The sequence below is a fragment of the Larus michahellis genome, chromosome 5 (assembly GCF_964199755.1).
Source record: "Larus michahellis chromosome 5, bLarMic1.1, whole genome shotgun sequence".
Lineage (NCBI taxonomy): Eukaryota > Metazoa > Chordata > Aves > Charadriiformes > Laridae > Larus > Larus michahellis.
The window spans coordinates 37,628,640-37,646,911 of NC_133900.1; the positions used below are offsets into that span (position 1 = coordinate 37,628,640).

At 40.8% G+C, this 18,272-nt stretch overlaps 1 protein-coding gene across 1 annotated transcript in view; it reads right to left on the reverse strand.

Moving 5' to 3' along the window:
- Window positions 1-49: 49 nt before the first annotated feature.
- The window catches only part of TNKS (tankyrase), a 143,576-nt gene continuing 125,353 nt past the window's right edge, over window positions 50-18,272 (reverse strand). The window contains exons 18-27 of the mRNA XM_074589629.1: window positions 16,222-16,410; window positions 14,871-15,108; window positions 14,106-14,188; window positions 12,022-12,142; window positions 11,292-11,389; window positions 9,851-9,925; window positions 8,544-8,649; window positions 7,502-7,688; window positions 6,581-6,737; window positions 50-5,100 (exon numbers count right to left, since the gene is read on the reverse strand). Of these exons, the coding sequence (XP_074445730.1) occupies window positions 5,014-5,100; window positions 6,581-6,737; window positions 7,502-7,688; window positions 8,544-8,649; window positions 9,851-9,925; window positions 11,292-11,389; window positions 12,022-12,142; window positions 14,106-14,188; window positions 14,871-15,108; window positions 16,222-16,410 (1,341 nt within the window). The 3' untranslated portion in view covers window positions 50-5,013. The remainder of the gene's footprint in view (window positions 5,101-6,580; window positions 6,738-7,501; window positions 7,689-8,543; window positions 8,650-9,850; window positions 9,926-11,291; window positions 11,390-12,021; window positions 12,143-14,105; window positions 14,189-14,870; window positions 15,109-16,221; window positions 16,411-18,272) is intronic.

Genomic DNA, 18,272 nt, shown 5'->3' on the forward strand with positions numbered 1-18,272 from the left:
CCAAGAGAGAACAGCAGTTTGTGCAAATACTCAGCTTTCACAGAGCAACTGTTAAAAATGCATTTATTGAATTTTAAACTATTACAAGTATTGCGGATCAGACATTTAGCCAAGCACATTTATAGATCAAACTCAGTTGTTACAAAGATGTTACCTAAAGTCCACCTGTAGGTAGGCTGAGAACCTGCCCATCGTCTTCTTTGAGAGAGGGTAAAGGAGGAAATAAATAAATGATAACCCAGCTCCACGTAATTGGCAACCAAGAGAGGAAACACACAGGGCTAGTTATGAAAACAAGTTATACAAAAAAGGGTCTAAAGACTCAACCCCCAGGTACCAATTGCCATTTGGGCTGGCAGAGAAAGCAATTAGGAATGAAGATGCACAAGTTTACGGGACTGTGGCACAGAAAAATTCCCATTTCAATTTCCAAAGCTGAAGCAAGTTCTGCAGATGTTAAGAAGGAAGTGTCAAAATTACCTTGTAATACAGAGACTCTAATCAAACTACATTAATAGTTAATGGAACCAACACTAAAACTTGCCACCAACAGCTTCAGTAAGACAGAAATAGATAAATCAAAACCAGTTGGATAATACGACCTGACAGGCATATGTGTTAGCGTAATGGGAAATGCATCCTCTTCCTGTGTTCCCTACTGATTCATGGGCTCATTCACCTTGCTTCAGAAGTTTTAACACGCATATGCTGTCCCCTGACCCTCTAGGTTTCACATCCACGATGCATTCAGAGAGGTGGGAACACTGCCACTCCAGCTCTGCGCGTGTCCTGATGCTCTCTGAAAGATCCGGAGCGCGCTCTGGATTAAAATGACTGAAGCATGCATCAGCTACATCTCCTTTTAGATTTCTGAGCTAATTTTTCTGTGGCGAAGCAGCATGGAAAGGAAAAAAATCCCATTAAAAAGAAATTCACACACTTCCTGACCTTCAGCTTCTGAGAATGATTAGCAACGTTCAAACTAATTTGGTTTTGTGGTTGGACCCTTCCTTTTACCCATCTTCTGGAAAAATCTGTTCTGGGTAATTTCTGTTAACAGTCCCATGTGGAAATTCTAGGTAAGCATGCACTGTGCAGGCGCTCTGACTTCACTGCAGGGATGAAGTCTTTTTCAAGAAGATTTGCCACTGTCTTAAGCAGTTGCCACAGGCCACGCAGTGGCACGACGTGTTAGCATCCCTCAGCACTTCACGCATTCATGGGGGAGCAGACATCTCCTCCAACCTACAACAAACAGTAGGATCAGCTGGTTTCCAGAGCCAAGGAAGTGTCCTTCTCCAGAAGCTACTCCGTCCCATATACCACATGTCTTCTCTGTGCCTGATGCCCACCAAAGCCAGCACTACACAACATTTTGCAGGGCTTTCTTTTTGCTTCAGTGTAGAATTGTGTTTTGGGGTATTCCGTTATCAATAAGCAAAGTATAAAAGTTTGCAGGCAAAATAAATTCCTGCTGCGTAATGCAGTGGGATTCAATCGCATCACGTGCAAATATTGAAAACGGAGGTTAGAAAACATCGATACCACACAAAGACCAACAGTGACTGCAGAACGGTGGAATTAGTACAAGAGGTTTGTAACAGTCTCCGTGGAGCTGGGATCAAAATAAACTGTCAGATAAAAATAAGGATGAGGAAATAAGATACACCTTATTAAGGTACTGTACCCTCTGCTTTTAATCCTAACAGAAGTTTTGTTGACAGCATTCAGACTGCAATGTCACTCTGCACCAGGTACCTAAGTCATCTGTCTCATGGAAACAATTTCAGCAACGGAGAGCAGAACCCTCCCTTCTTTGCTACGTGGTGAAGCTTCTTTCTGTGTTGCCTACTAAGGTCCTGTCACGAACTGCACAGACATTTCAAAATGCAGCCTCAAAGGGACACGGACAAAAGTCAACAGGCCTGAGACACAACTGTCCCTTTCCCCAGCAGACACCACCTTCTGTCCCAGCAGGAATAGCTCTTTCTGGAGCCAGTGAGAGGTGCCCAGGCTCCCACGCCTATGAGATGGCTTAGCCCAGCATGTTCTTGCATCCTCAGTTCTTGCCGTGCCTTCCAGTGCTGCAGATGAGCATCCCATTATCAGGGGACCGCCCTTCTCAGAAAGTTGACAAACTACTTCCTTTCTCAGAAGGCAGCAGCTCCCTGGTTATGAGGGCGTGCTATTTTTAACGTCCCATTCTCTACAATTAGGAGGCATCAAGTTAACTCCCTCAGCTAAAGCAGCAGCATCTGTACCGTTAACAACCTGCCATCTGCAGCTCTAGCAGCTCTACCACGACAACCAGCTTTTTCATGGGGAACTTTGCTATCGATGGTCAGATCCTCACTTTGTTTTAAACTGCAAGAGGAGCTACAACAACATATGCCAGGAGAGGCAGCGGCTACTTCTGCATGGGTTTCTGCAACACACAGATGCATCATCAAGCCTGGGTACTCCTCTGTGTCTGGCCACAAACGGATATGAGATCACGTCGTTACGAGACAAAAACCACTGCAAAATGATTTCCTCACACAGCACCTTTACTCTGCACAGAACATCAGATACGTTAACACTGGCAGTTCGAAGATACTGGACAGTATTTTTAGCCTCTAGAAGTTCAAGGCTGCAGAAGAAATCCAGACTAGCCATTAGTTCAATCAGCACACAGGAAACAACAAGCAAGAACAGAATCTGGTGCGGGCTTGGTGGGGTTTTCATTTTCAGGTTTGTTCTTGTTTTTGAAAGATGTAAAGCTTTTAACTTCCACACCCACGTTAACCATTTTTTGCTCACCTAAGCAGCACAACTGTTTTACCATTTAAAACTATGTCTAACAGGGGATGGTGAGCAGCACTCACCCTCACCGCTATCTGAAACCCTAGTGTAGATAGTCACATCCCCCCACTCCATTATTAACTAAGTTAAAAACAAACCCCAAACTTAAATGATGAATACAAAGCTTCAAAGCCTAGTGGTGATCTTTGCAATCCTAACACTATTAAACAAGTAGCCAAAATACAAGCACCCAATTTTATCAACGAAATTTGATTAAAAGGACAACTAGGCTAGAGCCTGGCTTGGACTTCAAAGCTACATATTTCATCAGGTCACAAAATGAAGCGGGAACTGTATATCCACTGCCAGCTCAAGAAAAATAAAACCCGAAGTTCAAGATCTGTTGGAGTATTGCTATATCTAAGGTTTTCTTCAGAGATATTACAAACAGATGATGTGCAGGTAGCCAGATTGCATCAAATGACTGATTTTACAGTGGGTGAAATTCCTCCATGAGGGTAACTTGCTTCAATGTTAACGTCTTTATGTGAAAAATGAAAATTTTGTGTCTTAATGCTGAAAGTGAAAAGCTGTTCAGGTTTAAGTTTGTTTTATCCAAACATGTCAGCAAAATCCCACTTGTAGGGAGCATATATTTTTATAAACTAAAAGCACACTATTCTGTCTTTTCCTTGATTTAAGGGGGATAAAACCTGAATGCACGAACTGGATCATCAGATACTAAATAGTGCTGGTTGACAGGGAAATGTACAGCGTGTTGTGTTCAAGGGAACATTTTTGTTCTCCAGTCGTTACATGCTCAAACACTGAAGCACATCTCCTGGTACGGGTTGTTAAAAAAAATTAACATGCCTCCATTTTCAGCCTTCTCTAAAGCTGTAAAATGAACACAAAAAAGGAATCAGTTTCTACTTTTGTTAAATACATATCCTCCACGAGGGGGGACTTTTGAAATTGTTTGATGCTGTGCTATGCAATGCTTAAAAATAACTTTCTCCTACCCAGTGAAATAAACCTGGGAACTTGCCGGGAAGGGGATTAGAGTGAATAAATCCTAGCTTTGTTCTCTGGTATACCTGCAAACAAATCCACTTGCCAACTGATGTTTTAAAAGTTTGTTCTCATCACAATGTAAAATCGATATTTAAAAAAATTATTATTTTTGTAAATCCCTTAAGCTCTTCAATGTTATGTCACACACAAAGACGTGACATGAAACTGCTATAATACACTCTCCCTTACCAGTCTGGAACCCATTTACTGGGTCTCATATTATGGAGGGACATGAACCAGATACGCCCTCGTGTATGCAATCTTCTGACTCTTCATCTGCTATCTCCCAGCAAAACCATACAACACTGTAACTGGAGAACATTTCACAAACTGCATGTACTTAATAGGAGCCTTATAAAACGTTCTTTTAGAGATGCCCGCAGAGGGCATTGACCTGCTTTCAGGAAGTTCTTCCAAGCACAAGCGCTGGATTTACCCTTGCGAACACTTCCTAGGGCTTCCCCCAGAACACTCACACAGACAAAGCAGCGAACTAACGTGATTTGTTTCCACTCTAAAGTTACACTCACTCATATTATCGTTTGCTCAGAGGCGTGCAAAAAACCCCTATATTGAAGAACTGGACCTAGCCCCTTCTCAGATGAAATTCATATTGCATTGTTAATGATTTTAGTCAACTCGACTTTGTGCAAAATATCTTTAAGAAGGTTCCGGCTCAACTTCAGAATACAAAAGGAAAATAAATAGTTGACTAGGATCTCTTGAAAACATAAAATGAATGGCGTATGCTGAAAAGAAAATTATGGGCTTAATGCAATCTATCTGCAAATAAAATAACTAGGATAGTAGTGTCTGAAATTTTAACATGTGAGATGGCACTGATAAAGATTTCCGTTTGCACAATAATGTTCCCAAAATCTAGATCAAAACAACATTATTTTACACTTGGTAACTGCAGAGACTAGGAGCCTGAGATATGTTATTAAAAGGCAGTCCCTTGTAAACTTTCCTCAAAAGGAACAGTAGCAGTTGAGTATGCAAGAGTTACTCTTATCGTATCCAAGACAGCAATGCTTTATAAAAGACATACAGCTTATTTCCAGGTTGTTAAGAATTTTATATGATACTGATTTTCTGAAACACGTATCCATCCAGTCCAAGATTGAAGTCACATCCTTCTTCACTGCTCTGTAGCTACTAGGTCTTTTGCTCTGCTGCTGTTGCTGTCTGTGAGGGAGCTTCTGGTTTCACAATCTGGTATGTAATGAGATATTCCGGGTATGCCTGAAAGTAAATCAAGGGAAAAAAAAAAAACAACTTTACTTTATACAAGGGTACGGTACGCTCAGCAAGGTCACATTTTGGATTTCACTGAACAGTGACTAGGAAGGACAGTGCAAGGATCAGCTCTCTGTTCACAGAGTGCAAAAAAGATGGTTCTTCCATGCAGACACTGCCAGAGATTCTGCATGCAACAGGAATTCACAACCAGAGTTACTCTCCTTGTTAGCTAATCCTACAGATCAGTCAGTGCCTGCAAGTTATTCAAAAATCTCAGATGACCGATGTAGTCCGACCCCAAAATGCTCACTGACTTGCCATGTGACCTGCAAATGTCTTTACTGGCAGTAAAATACTTGGCACATCCAAAGCACGTAATCTGTCCAGTGTTTTCGGAAAACAGCTGGCAGGAGGTTCAGTCCCAGAACAAAGCTAATGTTGCTGGAGGACATGGCCCTATTCAGAGGAACCTAGACAACCATACACAACTTTTGGGCCCTCCAATACAAGAACGATGGCAATAAGCTGGAGCCAAGTTCAGCAAAGGACCAAGAAAGTAGCCATGGGGAGAGCACTTAGGATAAACAAGGAAAGGGTGAGGGAGATGGGCTTGTTCACTTCAGAAAAGGGAAGGTTTTGTGCAACGTCATACCAATCTTCCATCACATATGGAAGGCTACTGAGAAAACAGCTCTTTTCGGAGTAGTGCAGGAGAATGAGATTAAAACAGGGGAGGCTCCTATTGCATACAAAGAACATATTTTTTACTCTGAGGATAATTGAAAAAAGGAGCAAGCTGCTGAAAGAGGCTGTGAAATGCCATTCTCTGAGGCCTTCAAGACTTACGTGGTCAAAGAAAGCCCTCAGCAATCTGGTCTGTATTCAGCATGAACAGGACCTGGTGACCTCCCCAAGGTCCCTTCCAACCTGAATTTAAGATGTAATCTTGGAGCCATCAGAGTAGTAAGCAAACCACTTCTAGAGCAAGGGTCTAGCTGAGTTATTCAGATTAAAAATCAGCTCCTGAAGATTGTTGTGCTACTTCATCTGCCATTTAAGGGTAGTCTCTGGCAGACAGTGATACTGTCACTGCTGGGAATCTACAGGTAAAAAGCCCCAAATCCTCAATATGTACAAGAGCCCCAGAAATGCATGTGCTCTTGTTAATGCAGTAATGCCAGTAAAATGCAATGGGAGAAACAGTGCCTACTGAGAGAAACTACAACTCTTAATAGACTCTAGCAGTGCTGCACAGGGGGAATTAGGCAATTCTGCGTGTTGTAAATCAGAGCAGCTCAGTGAACAGGAGTAGCATTGGCTGGCTTGATACAGTTCACTGTTCATTTCCACATTTAAATGAAAAAATAATAAAAATCTAATCAACCAGGTTATCACAGCACATTTGGTATGGAAATCAGTCACATCCCTTTTCCAGCTCCAAGCTCTGCCCTTCAGTAAACCCAGTCCTTGCTAATCTACATACCTGTTCTCCTCTATAGATAACATATTCAGCGTATGCAAGTCCATTCACGCTTGGCCTGCCAATAACAGAATGGTGCCCTGGAGGGGCATGAGCCATTTTCATTGTGCTGAACTGAAGAAAGGATTTTCCAAGGGTCACTCTACAGAAGAGCATTTGTCTAAAAGAAAAAAAGAAAACATCACTTTAAAATACCTTACTGGGAGTTGTATGCTTCCAGAATGATGTCAGACTTTTGAGTTTATTTTGTTACAATTAATTTCTCAGGGCTTTTTGGAGAAACACTTTTAGAAACCAGTTCTAAGGCTGTATAAAACCTGTCACAAAAAAAAAAAGTCTTTCTTGACATGCAGAAGGGAAAACACACACTTTGTTTAGCCCTCACATGGAGGCCTGTTCTAGTTCATTTTATATAAAGATGTTGAAAGAAGCTGAAACTCTCTCTGTGTTCCTACCAGCAGGGTATGGACAGGTGTCAAAGTGCGAAAAGCATTGATCTACTCCAGTACAAAACAAAACTGTGATTAAGTCCTGTTCACCACCTCCAAAATTATCTGAACCATAGCACAACACCGTACTGCTGACCACCACTTTGCACTGCAGTTTTGTTCTGAGAGTGCCTGGAGTTTAATTGCTATTTTCCCCTGACTCTTCATTTTCAAACTTGCTGTTTCAAGCCTCTTTCCTGAGCCACAGTTCACTTTGATTTATATTCGCTGCATGCTTAGATGTAATTTTTGACCTTTCTGTGGGACTCGCTGCATTTGTATCCTTTTTTGTTCAGCCCTGACAAATGGAAAACTGCATTCTTCCTGCCATGACCAAGCTCAGGTGGCTATTCTTTCCCTGCAATTCATCCTGTGCCAGGATCGTAAAAACCAGGACAGCCAGAATTACGTACAGGGAACTCTGCTGGACTCATACCTGTGGCAGATATAACAGGACCTGTCTTTGTGTGTGGGACAGCCCGTTCCTCCCCCTATCCCATACACATATTGGTTGCTTTTTGAGGAGTTCTCAGCAAAGTAAATTCCAGCTCCAAACATTCCTCCAATGTATGCATGCCTTTCATCAAATCCTTTGTGAATGATAGCATTAATAAAAGGAGACCCTAGAACAGAATGACACAAAACGATGTGTTATCATACATACTTGTTAAGCTCTATAGTAATACAGGACTATGTCAAGAGGAGCTTGTCTGCCTCAAATAGACCATTAAATACCAGAAAGAGTGCTCAGTCAGCTGGAAGGGGGCGATGCCCAGCAGGATGCAGTGATGTGTGGGATTTATCGTTATATACCAAGATCCCACGTGTGACTCATATTTCTTACTCATTTCACAGATCTCATTAAATGGCTTTCCCCCCACTCACATTTCAGTGCAATTTATCTTGTCAGTGCACACCTTCTCCAGCAGTCAGTATTCGTTAAGATGGGGCAAGATGTCAGGACAATCATACCCCAAACCAATTTCCTACACAGAATCATAGAAGGATCTAGGGCAGAAGGACCCTCAGGCAACTGTCATTTGTAGGTACTTCTGGATGCTTCTAAAGAACATCTTGCTGAAACTCATGGTTGGTTTTGATTCCTTTCCCTGATGGTTACCTGAACTGCCAGAGTAAAATGGTTTTATTGTGTACCACTCCCCTCTTTTAGAAGATAGCCTGTCTTTCTCACAGCAGACTTACTGGAAATGACTAAGATATGGCCTAGCGAACTCCCTTCCACCCCCTCCCCTCCTTTTTTTTTTAAAATGTATTTTTTTATCTAGTGTAGCTTTTCGGATTGCAGTAACCACACAGACTAACTCCACCCCCCTCACACCCCTGCATTTCTAGAGTAGAAATACAATTACTGTACAGGATGGTGACAGAGCAACATTAACATTGCCTGTGGGTCCTTCTAAGCTTTTTTTTTTCCTTTGTTAAATACTAGTGCATACAAATAGAGATCACTTCCTTACCATGAAACAACATGCGTTCATTGTGATGGTTATGATTCTCCTCTGAGACCTCTTTCTGCCTGTGACAGAATCTCTCCCGCAACTTCTTGTTCACGACCTTTTGAATCTGCAATGGTACAACAGGTCCAACCATACTTGAATTGGAATTGAAATGGAATACAGATTCACAGAGTTTGCATAAATCTGACAGAGAAACTGAGAGTAAGACACATGAATAGTATGAAGAAACCCCATGGCTGTTCTGCATGCAAGGCCAAAGTCTTTCAAATAAGCCTGTAGCACACACTTAGAGACAATTGAAATTGCAGCCTAAGTTCTCAGGTTTAAGACTTTCAGGCTTCTTCCCTCAGAGCCTGTAATACCACCAAGAACTACAAACTGTCTGAAACTCCTTCCATCTCTGCTTTGAGCTCTGTTGAACAATCTGAGCTAGCTTTTTGAGGCTTGCTGTCTGGTTTAGGTTGAATTTTTTTATGAAAAGAAACAACTTCTGAGGAAAGAAGTTAGAAGATGTGCTGTTTAATCTATCTTGAGATATCGTTCTAGCCACATGCTCTAATACCGCTGTGGTTTCTGTAAAGGACTTCACCTTCGGCTGGGAGTAGGATGGAAGCAGAGTTTACTTCAGGACACACGATCTACTGGTCCAAGCTGCAAAGGCTCTGAACAGATATGTAGCAGGGGTTTGCTGGAGCTCAGGAACCAAGTTCTGTTCTGATTTCCTCTATTTCCTCCTTCCCAAAAAAAGGAACTAGGAAGTGTACTTTCCCTCAGAAAGACAACACTCCATTTCCTGATGTGCCAGGGCTTGTAAAAGGTATTTTTCTAGTTGGCAGGGGCAAAGAAGGAGGTGTCAAGATCCAAAGTAGCATAGGGAGATAGAAACTTTTAATAAAAAGTCATACTCATCCTTTCCTTCTTCCCAAAAATCTCCTTTAAAAAGGCAAGAAAAGACTACTCTCAGAAAAAAACCAAAACCTGTGCTGCAAAGTCAAATACAAAAGTTATAGACCTATGAAATTAAATCAGGTTGTGAAACGTTAAGTCAGGCTCTTTACCACCTCTGTCTTCAATATCAGTTCTTCAGACTCCCTTAAGAGTGCAAGTGGACACTTCTCCCTCATTCCATCTGCAGAGCACACCATCAGTCTGATTTTAGCATTTAGCACTTGCTTTAACTCTGCTCCTGAATATTGTTTCAATAAAGAACTTTAAACATAAAAGGGTGATCCATCAAATCAGTTCTGCCTGCTTGCATAAGTAACAACTTATTTTACCACATAGAATTAAGAGGTTTTGAAACTTACCCTGATGACATTGTACCTGTTGAAGATCCCACCAGCATTTCCACCGTCCCGATGCTCCCGGATTGTACTTTGCATCTACATAAATGAACACAACAACGTTCAGCACACAAAGCTTGCTAGCAAGGCAAAGTATTCATGCAATATCTCAGTATATGACTGGTAACAACAGACAATCTTGATTGAAAATTAATTAAAAGGTGTCAAAAAGTATTCTCAATTTTAAACTGAGGTACACCCTTATTACTCAGGCATCCAATGTGCTATGCTGTTCCACAATAGAGAAGCTGGGTGATGCAATTACCCGATCTTGTAATAAAAATTTACTTAGGAAAAACGAGAATAGTGGCACTACCAAAATCATACACAACTAGAAAACCTGCTTTAGATTAGAAAAACCCCCAATCTTTAAAAATGAATATACAAAAAAGATCATTTTGAAGTAATAACAAATGTGTTTCTAATGAGTCCAGTTTGTATTTCTTAGTGATAGGAAAATGCTTGCACTGTAAATTTTCCTATGTCATTAGCAGCCGCTGAAAATTTCAACGGTTTCACCATGTCTCTTCCAGAGGTATTTATAGCTACAGCAACAACATTTAGCATCAGCTCAAATAAATATTGCAATTTACTATGGCAGACAAGTGACCCTTTCTGTCATAAAAGTTTATAAAAAAGATCTGCAAAAACTCCAGTTTACAGAGTTACTAATCAAAAATATTCCAGGTGAAGCTGGCAGCAATCCTGAACATCTAGACTTTTAAAGAGACTCCAAATGCTTCTGTGCTACAGCGTAGGAACACTACACAAATAGCAAATGCACAATAAAATGGAGTTTCTTCCAAACACAGCACTTCAGAAAGTCTCTTTTCATGGTATCTGCTTGTAGTTCACTTAAATAAAAGAGCATGTGTGTGTGGGAGACAAAATTACCGTCAATTCTCAATTATCCAAGAGCTGTTTATCTGGGTTACAGATTAACTAAGCACTGAGACAAGAGAAAACAAGCTGGTTCACATGCAGAAACACCCTGAGCACAGAGAATGCCTACAGACTTGCAAGGCCTTCATCCCTTGGTCTTCATTCACAGCCTTTCATTTTTGTAGGTCAACCCATCTACAGAAAGCTGTGGAAATGCCTGCTATGAGATGACATCCAAAACATGATGACAACAACAAAGCAAAATTGGGATAACACTAAGCGAACAAAGAGACCACTTATTAAAAAAAAAAAATTGGCAGGACACAGCAAAGTAATTTCCACCATTGCTCTATACATAAAGACAAATGAAGAGCCCTAAACTTCATGTCAGATTTATGCAATTCACACATCAAAGCATATTTTATCACTTTCAACACGCATTGCACACTTTAAGGTCTGATGGGTTACACGTGAAAAGAGAAATACACTGCCACAGGAGCATTAAAAAAGGTACTTGCAATACCTCCTCTTCTACAGACTGATACTCCTTATCATCAGGAGCAAGGTCAAGGAGAATGGTCCCCTGACTCACACAGTGGAAAGTCAAATAAGGATTGGTGCCTGCAAAGAGAAGGAATTAAAGGAATAAAAATCAACAGGAAAAAACAATACCAGCTCTATTTGTATCCAGCATCATCATTATTCTTCTTAAATAACCCCAGTACAGCAGGAAATACAAAATAAACACAAGGCAGAAGCACAACCTTGGAAAGATAAAATGCCTCTGTTAGCAGCAGAGGCTTTTCAAGAGAGAAGGAAAATGCATGTGGGACATAACTGCATTTTATTGTTTCCGCTTTCAAGAGAAGCATCTGGGAAAGTGTGGGGGAGCAAAAAACTCCATCAGGTCCACCCTTCAGGAGATAACTGGCCTGAGGGTAGGTACGTAGGGCAAGTCAATCCAAAAGCTCCTGCCTGGGTGAAACAGAGTCCCTGGAAATGGGCACAGCCTTCACAGTTGCCTCAGGGGTGTCCATTCTCTGGAAAGGCGAGTGATCACTCAGTCCTCTATTTCCTCAACATGTTCTTTACCTGTCACAACCCACCCAGTCAGGAGGTCTGCCAGCAAGTACATCTTCCTGACATCTGGATTCTTTCAAGTCCTGGCGACAACGCCTACATTTACAGAAGGTGACTTCTGGGAGCCTGTTGTATGCTACCCTTAGACTAACGAGTAAAAGCGTCATATTTACCTTGCTGCCCTCCTAGAAGTCTCTCCACACCTTTTATTAATTTGTGGCGGTGTCCATATGCATTGATCCCAATTTCTTTAAGCTCTTCATGCCCCATGTCCGCCAACACATCCAGGGTTATCTGCAAAGGTGAAAGACCACAGAAATTCACTTGCCAAACCTGGTCCAATTCCCAAGGCTGAAGACCCATCAGTTCAGAAAATGGAATGTATTCATGGTGCAACCAAGACTGTATATATATTTTATGCTTTGATGCACTTCTAATTGCTGCCACCTTCTGGCAAGCCTCTCCCTATCACAGGACCACACCCAGCTGCTACAGCCTGAAGCTGTGCAAAGCTTTTACTTCTCTTACAGCAATTAACAAGAGCCGGTTCTCACAGGAGGCCCTCAAAAGCATTTTTACTTATGTAGAAGAAGGATGCATGGAAATGCTGGGAGAAATCTGGGAATATCTTCGAAGCATTCAAAGTTTCACATTGTTGTGTAAGTAGTTATTTTCACTGCACAAACAGAAATGAGTATTTCACTACAAATTGAGTATCATTAATTCAAAAGAAAGCAATTCAAGCAAAAAAATAATAGCTACACTGAACATCTGCCCAATTAAGCAGAAAACAACCCTACTGGGATTGCTGTGGAAAAGCCACTGAAGAAACACCTCATGTGCAGCAGAATATTAAAAAGAAAAAAGGGAAGAAACCCAGATATTAGAAAGCATCAGGAGGTGGCTAGAGTCAAGGAGAAAAAGTGCACACGAAGGTACTGCAGTGCTTAGAAAAAGCAGCTTAAAACAATAAGCTTAAGGAAGATGAGCTTGTTTTCACTAGAAAGAAACTTACAAGAGGAGCTAAACACTTTCAAAACGATGAATGAATATAGTGAATCCGATTTGCATTATTAAATCTTATTAACAGGGGAAGATCTTAGAAACAGGTTAGGAGTTAAGGAAGCAAAAGTAGAACAAAGCCAAAAAGAAAAAAGAAATGTGAATAGAATATATGATGGTTTGAGGTTGGTTCGCTTCTTAATAGAAGCGGTTCCAAATTAAAGAAAAGAGCTTATACTTCATGTATAAGAAGGGAAAAAAGATTATATGGCGTTTTAACTTTGGGGAGATACTTCCTGTAACGTTTCATGGAAACAGTTGGAACTGTTTCTGTAAGCAACGCATTACATTTCAAATGTTTGTTTACTGACCCCTTGTAAAAGATCAGCAGCAGAGGCCTGGGAAAAATTAACCATCAAATCCAGTCTCTTGCACTTGTACCTTTCACTTCCACTGTTGTGTTTATCTTGCTCATGTGAACAAATTATCTATTTAACTGTAACACTTACATTGAAGAAATGGTACATAAAGAGTCTACAAATACATTAGAGGTACTTCTGCTCTAAAAAGTAACATAAGCTTGAGAAACTGTAACATTAGTTGTATTCTTTTCATATATTGTGAATTACTGATAAATCCAGAGTTTTTTTCCCCCCCATCTCTCAATTCCATTTGAAACTTGTTAGCCCTGCAAAACCCAATTAATGCTATAGTCCTAACCTCTTAGGAAATGTAATTTCTGTGTTCTCTAGTGTGACTACACCCTGGTGAACTAGATTTTTATTTCAGCTTATAGTCAAACTACAGGGTTTCCTAGATCTAACCAAAGTGTCACGTGCAGCGCTACAGGTGGTGGAAGGCTTGTTTGGTTATCAAGACTGCTGAAGGACATTCCCGAAGACCGCTGGTGACGTTCCAACCTAATTTTGTTACAGCCATCATGTTCAAAGTTCACAAGGTCTACTGTAACTCTCAGAATACAAGCCAAATTGACAGTCATCATGTATGTATAAGACAGTGAAAGACACTGGATATCTGGATCAAACAACAAATGAGATTTTTCAGAGGTTTTTCAACTTCACCATGAAGTATCTGGTGACTCATCTGCAGTTTTCTTGGACATACTTGGTTTTTTGTAGATGTGAAGTTGGGTTTTTTTGTTTCTTTTTTCAATTAGAGAATGAAAACATCAATCAAATTTATTAGATTAGTCTATCTTTTAAACATACTAACAGAGATGAGACTTGCCACTTACCTGTTCTGTCTCAAAGATGTCCCGAAGGTGTTCAAGACCCAGGCTTTTTAGGAACTGGGTAATGTTCATATCAAGACCAGAAACTGTAAGAGAAGAAACAAGTCATTATATCCTACGCACCTGAATTAAAAAAAAAACAAAACAAAACCCTACCACTGATTCTCAAAATTCCGAACTCTGGTTCTTTTTACAATCAATTTGTCTATGTCTATAATAAACAATCCACTTCCACTGTGTGAAAGCTCAGTGCAAAGATCACCACTGTTCCTACAGAATCAACTACTAAAAAGCACAAATGATCTGTGGCAAATACAGGCTCATATTAGAAAGGGAAGGAAAGAAAAGGTGGGTGTATTTTTGCTACGTAATCACCTAGATGCTGACATAAAGCCTGGATTCCAGATATTAATCAAAGGGTTAAAGAAGCCTTAGCAAAATCTCCCAGCCATCACAATCATAATTCCTTCATCAAAATAATTCTCATTGGATTTTCTGTATAAAATCAACAACGAACATCTGGGCACCTAATCAGATCTGCCTTTATAGTCAGACCTAATCACTGAGAGCAAACATAGCCAAACAGCCAAGTATGCTCCTAGGAGAACACATAAGAACTGAGCAAGCATCAGACACTTTAAAATGAAGATAACAGTTCAAGCTGTACAGTATTTTCTGGCTAGTCAGAAATACTTTTCAGATCAAGCAAGGCCTATTGTGACACTACTGCACTTCTAGCAATGTAAACTTGTCCAGAAGCAAACGCACCTTCTCCTTCTTTCCTTTCAGTTCCTGCTGCTCCATCACCAGCATTTGATGCTCCTCCTACAGCTAGTTCTGCCAGTGGCCCAGTGAGGTTATCTATACTGCTGGCAGCGGAGAGGCAGGACGGCGTAGATGCTGGTGAGATCAGGGAGGCACTAACAACAGTAGCTTGAGGCTTAAAGCATGTAGGCAAAGCTTCTGGAGGCATCGCATCTATCAGCAAAGCTCGGATATCATCAGCCTGAAAAACAGAAAGAACATTCAACGTGAGATTCTATTATCACAAGTCACCGATCTCTGGAAAGAATTCTTCTTTGAATTTGTTTTAATTGATTGCTCTGTTCCCCCATTAAAACTGCCAACTTTTTTAACACAGGAATTCATTGTTGCAAGAACATTCTGATTCACTGCTCAGACGTAGGTGAATAGGCTTCTCCCCGTTTCTAAAGGTATGTAAGAAGGTACATCTAATTTCCTTTCTGGCAGAATGACTTCATATGTGTTAAAGCCAGGAAGAGCAATGCAGCAACTTTATCTGAAACCCTTCACAACTCAGACCAGGCAATGCCACCTCATAATTTCTCTGTCAGGCTCAACTTCTGGTGAAGCACTTTGCACTGAATCAAGGTTTCAATGGAAAGACTACCACTGCCTTTGCTATAATCACATCTTTTAGAGTTATAATAGAAAAAAAAAAGACAGGAGATACAGGAGAAGTATGAACTTAGCTAACAATTGGATTTAGCCTTTGTTGACTAAATTAAGCAGGACCCTCATCTTCAAGAATTTTCTCCTTGCATGTTCTTGTAGAACATGATTAAGATATCCTCATTTTCCCTCAGTTTTCATATCCCTCATGACAAAGCAAGTTTTCCAGAGCTCAGATTATTCTGGAGGATATTTCTTACACTCTCCATAAAGCAATCAGTGGCCTTAAAAGATAATCACACTATAACCAGACACAGCATCCAATTTGGTTGCATTACCTGCCCCATCAAGACTGGTTAACCTGGGACATAAATATTCAGGTAATCATATTAGACTTTTTAGCCAGCTGCCACTGCCATCACTAACAAGAAATTTTTCAGATGCCAGTTTCAGAAAAAGTTTGATAGCCTCCTGCAAATCTTAGGATGTTGTTTTGGAGTTACACAACAAAGATCTCGGACAAAGGAAAAAGCCTGGACCCATGGGTAAAAGGTCACAAACAGACACCCTGGAGATGCTCATCTCCCTTTACCTCAGCACAGCAAAAGGTAAGGACCGCTGATGCCAGGGAGCCATAGAAAGCCATTTAATGTGCAGAGCAAATCCTCCAGAGCAGCCTGTGGCTGGCACACTAACATGAACTTACTGTTGCCAAGTCTAATGGTGTCTGACCCTCTTGATTCTTCATGGTTGGATCTGCTCCATGAGCTAACAGCAGAGCACAGAGCTGTGTCCTTCCTTTCTGTGCAGCTTCATGCAATGGTGTGAACGCCCATTTATCTGTTGCATTTACGCATGTATTGTATTTGATCAACAGCGCTGCTATATCCACATGCTGAAAAAAACAAGAACATCTTAATCAACATGACACTGGTAAAAATTTCCTTTTGCATGTTGAAGGTAACGATGCTTAGAGACCCCTGTAATTTCTCTTTCCTTTAACTCACTTCTCTGCCTCCTGTGTCTATGTAGCAGTGCACCTCTTCACTTTATACTGCAGCTCCATGGTCATCTGGGTACGTAACTGCACTACCTGATCGTCCACCAGCACATGCATAATTGGGATCAGGCACAGAATTATATTCCTGCCAAATCACCCCAAGTACATGAAGTTTGTGTCAGCTGCAGGAGCAGATGATACTTGATCCAGCATAAAACCAACAAAGTTAATATTGTCAAAGTATTTGTAGACAAATTTGAACAGAAAACACAAATTACAACCTGTTATACTGCTGCACCACCACTTAAATGTCTGTACACAGAAGCCTTTGCCATACTTTATTTCTTTCTTGCAAGATTTTGAACCCACCCGTGGCAGCACAAATTTGTTCTTTCTCCAATCATATTTTATAAGAGAATTGTAACTGATAAAGTGCATTATGAGTGTCATAAGGGACAACTATTTTACATGGGGTATAAAAGTAATGATCTTATAATCCCATACTTCCATCAATATCCCATCCTTGAAATCTCCCAAGTTAAAGGTAAGAGAACAGAAAACTGGCAAATAAAAATTTTTGGCTGTCTCTGACCAGTAAAATCACTTGTGCAATACAGCTAAGAAATAAAAAAGCAGGTAGTCAAAATGAGTAGGTAGGAGTGTGAAACACTGAAATTGTAAGCAGAAGCGCAAAGACTTGCCAATGGATTTCGTTTTTCCTCTCAATGGCAACTAAGTGACTCTCAGCAGCTCTTGTAAAAGGGCCTGCTCTCTGAGTAAGTGTGCTTTGAAATGACTGTTGACCTTATTTTTCCTCTCTGCCAAACTTTTAAAGCAATTGCTGTTCCTGTGACTTTTCTGCCACCCTACTGAGGGACACACAGCAGGAAGTGCTGGGTGGGAGAACTGAAGATACTTTGTGAGGAAAAGGTTGAGGCTGTGAAACCTGCCAGCTATGAACTTGAGAAGCCAGCACTCATCGCCTCTCTACCTCCCATCACAGAGATCTGAATGGGCTGATGACAGATCAGAGAGAAGCGTGGGCTGCCACAGAAAAATCATACAGCAGCTCTTAACTAAATAAGCTGATGGAAAAGCACCAATCGCTGCCTTGTTAACTTTTCCTAGCGGAAGTAAGGAAACCAGATTAGATTGGCATTATGATTTTTAGAAGTGATAATCAGCTTGAACCAATCTCTAACATTTCCCTGTGCCAGTAAGGAATGTTTTGCCTTCACATAAAATGTGTGTTTTGGTTTCCCATGCTTGAAAAGAAAGAACACAATCTTTGCAACAGAATATATCTCTACATCTAAGCGATGTTCGGGGAATTTAATGGTTATGGCAGACGTTGATGAACAGTACTGCTTGGTATTAGGATCCAGTACCATAGAAGAATTCTGTGTTGCATTTCTAAACCTTCAGCAGCATTTGGAGCTTTTTGCTCTTTAGGACACTGGAATCCCAGACTGACGTAAAGAACCAATGCAAATGACACAGGCTGAGTTTCACTGATATGCTTCTCCTTAAAAACAAGGTGAACGCTGTACTTCTTATTTCATTTGGCTCTCAAATGAAAGCAATTGTGGTTCTATTACAATCACCTCTCACAGATTTTGCTGCTCTTGTGCCAGGGAGTAACAGACAAAGCATATCATAAGACCATCAAAAACACCACTTCTTGACTTTCATGTCCTCTGTCTGACCATAAGCACACTGCTGGGAGCTTCTCAAGCACTGTCTCTGTACAATTATTT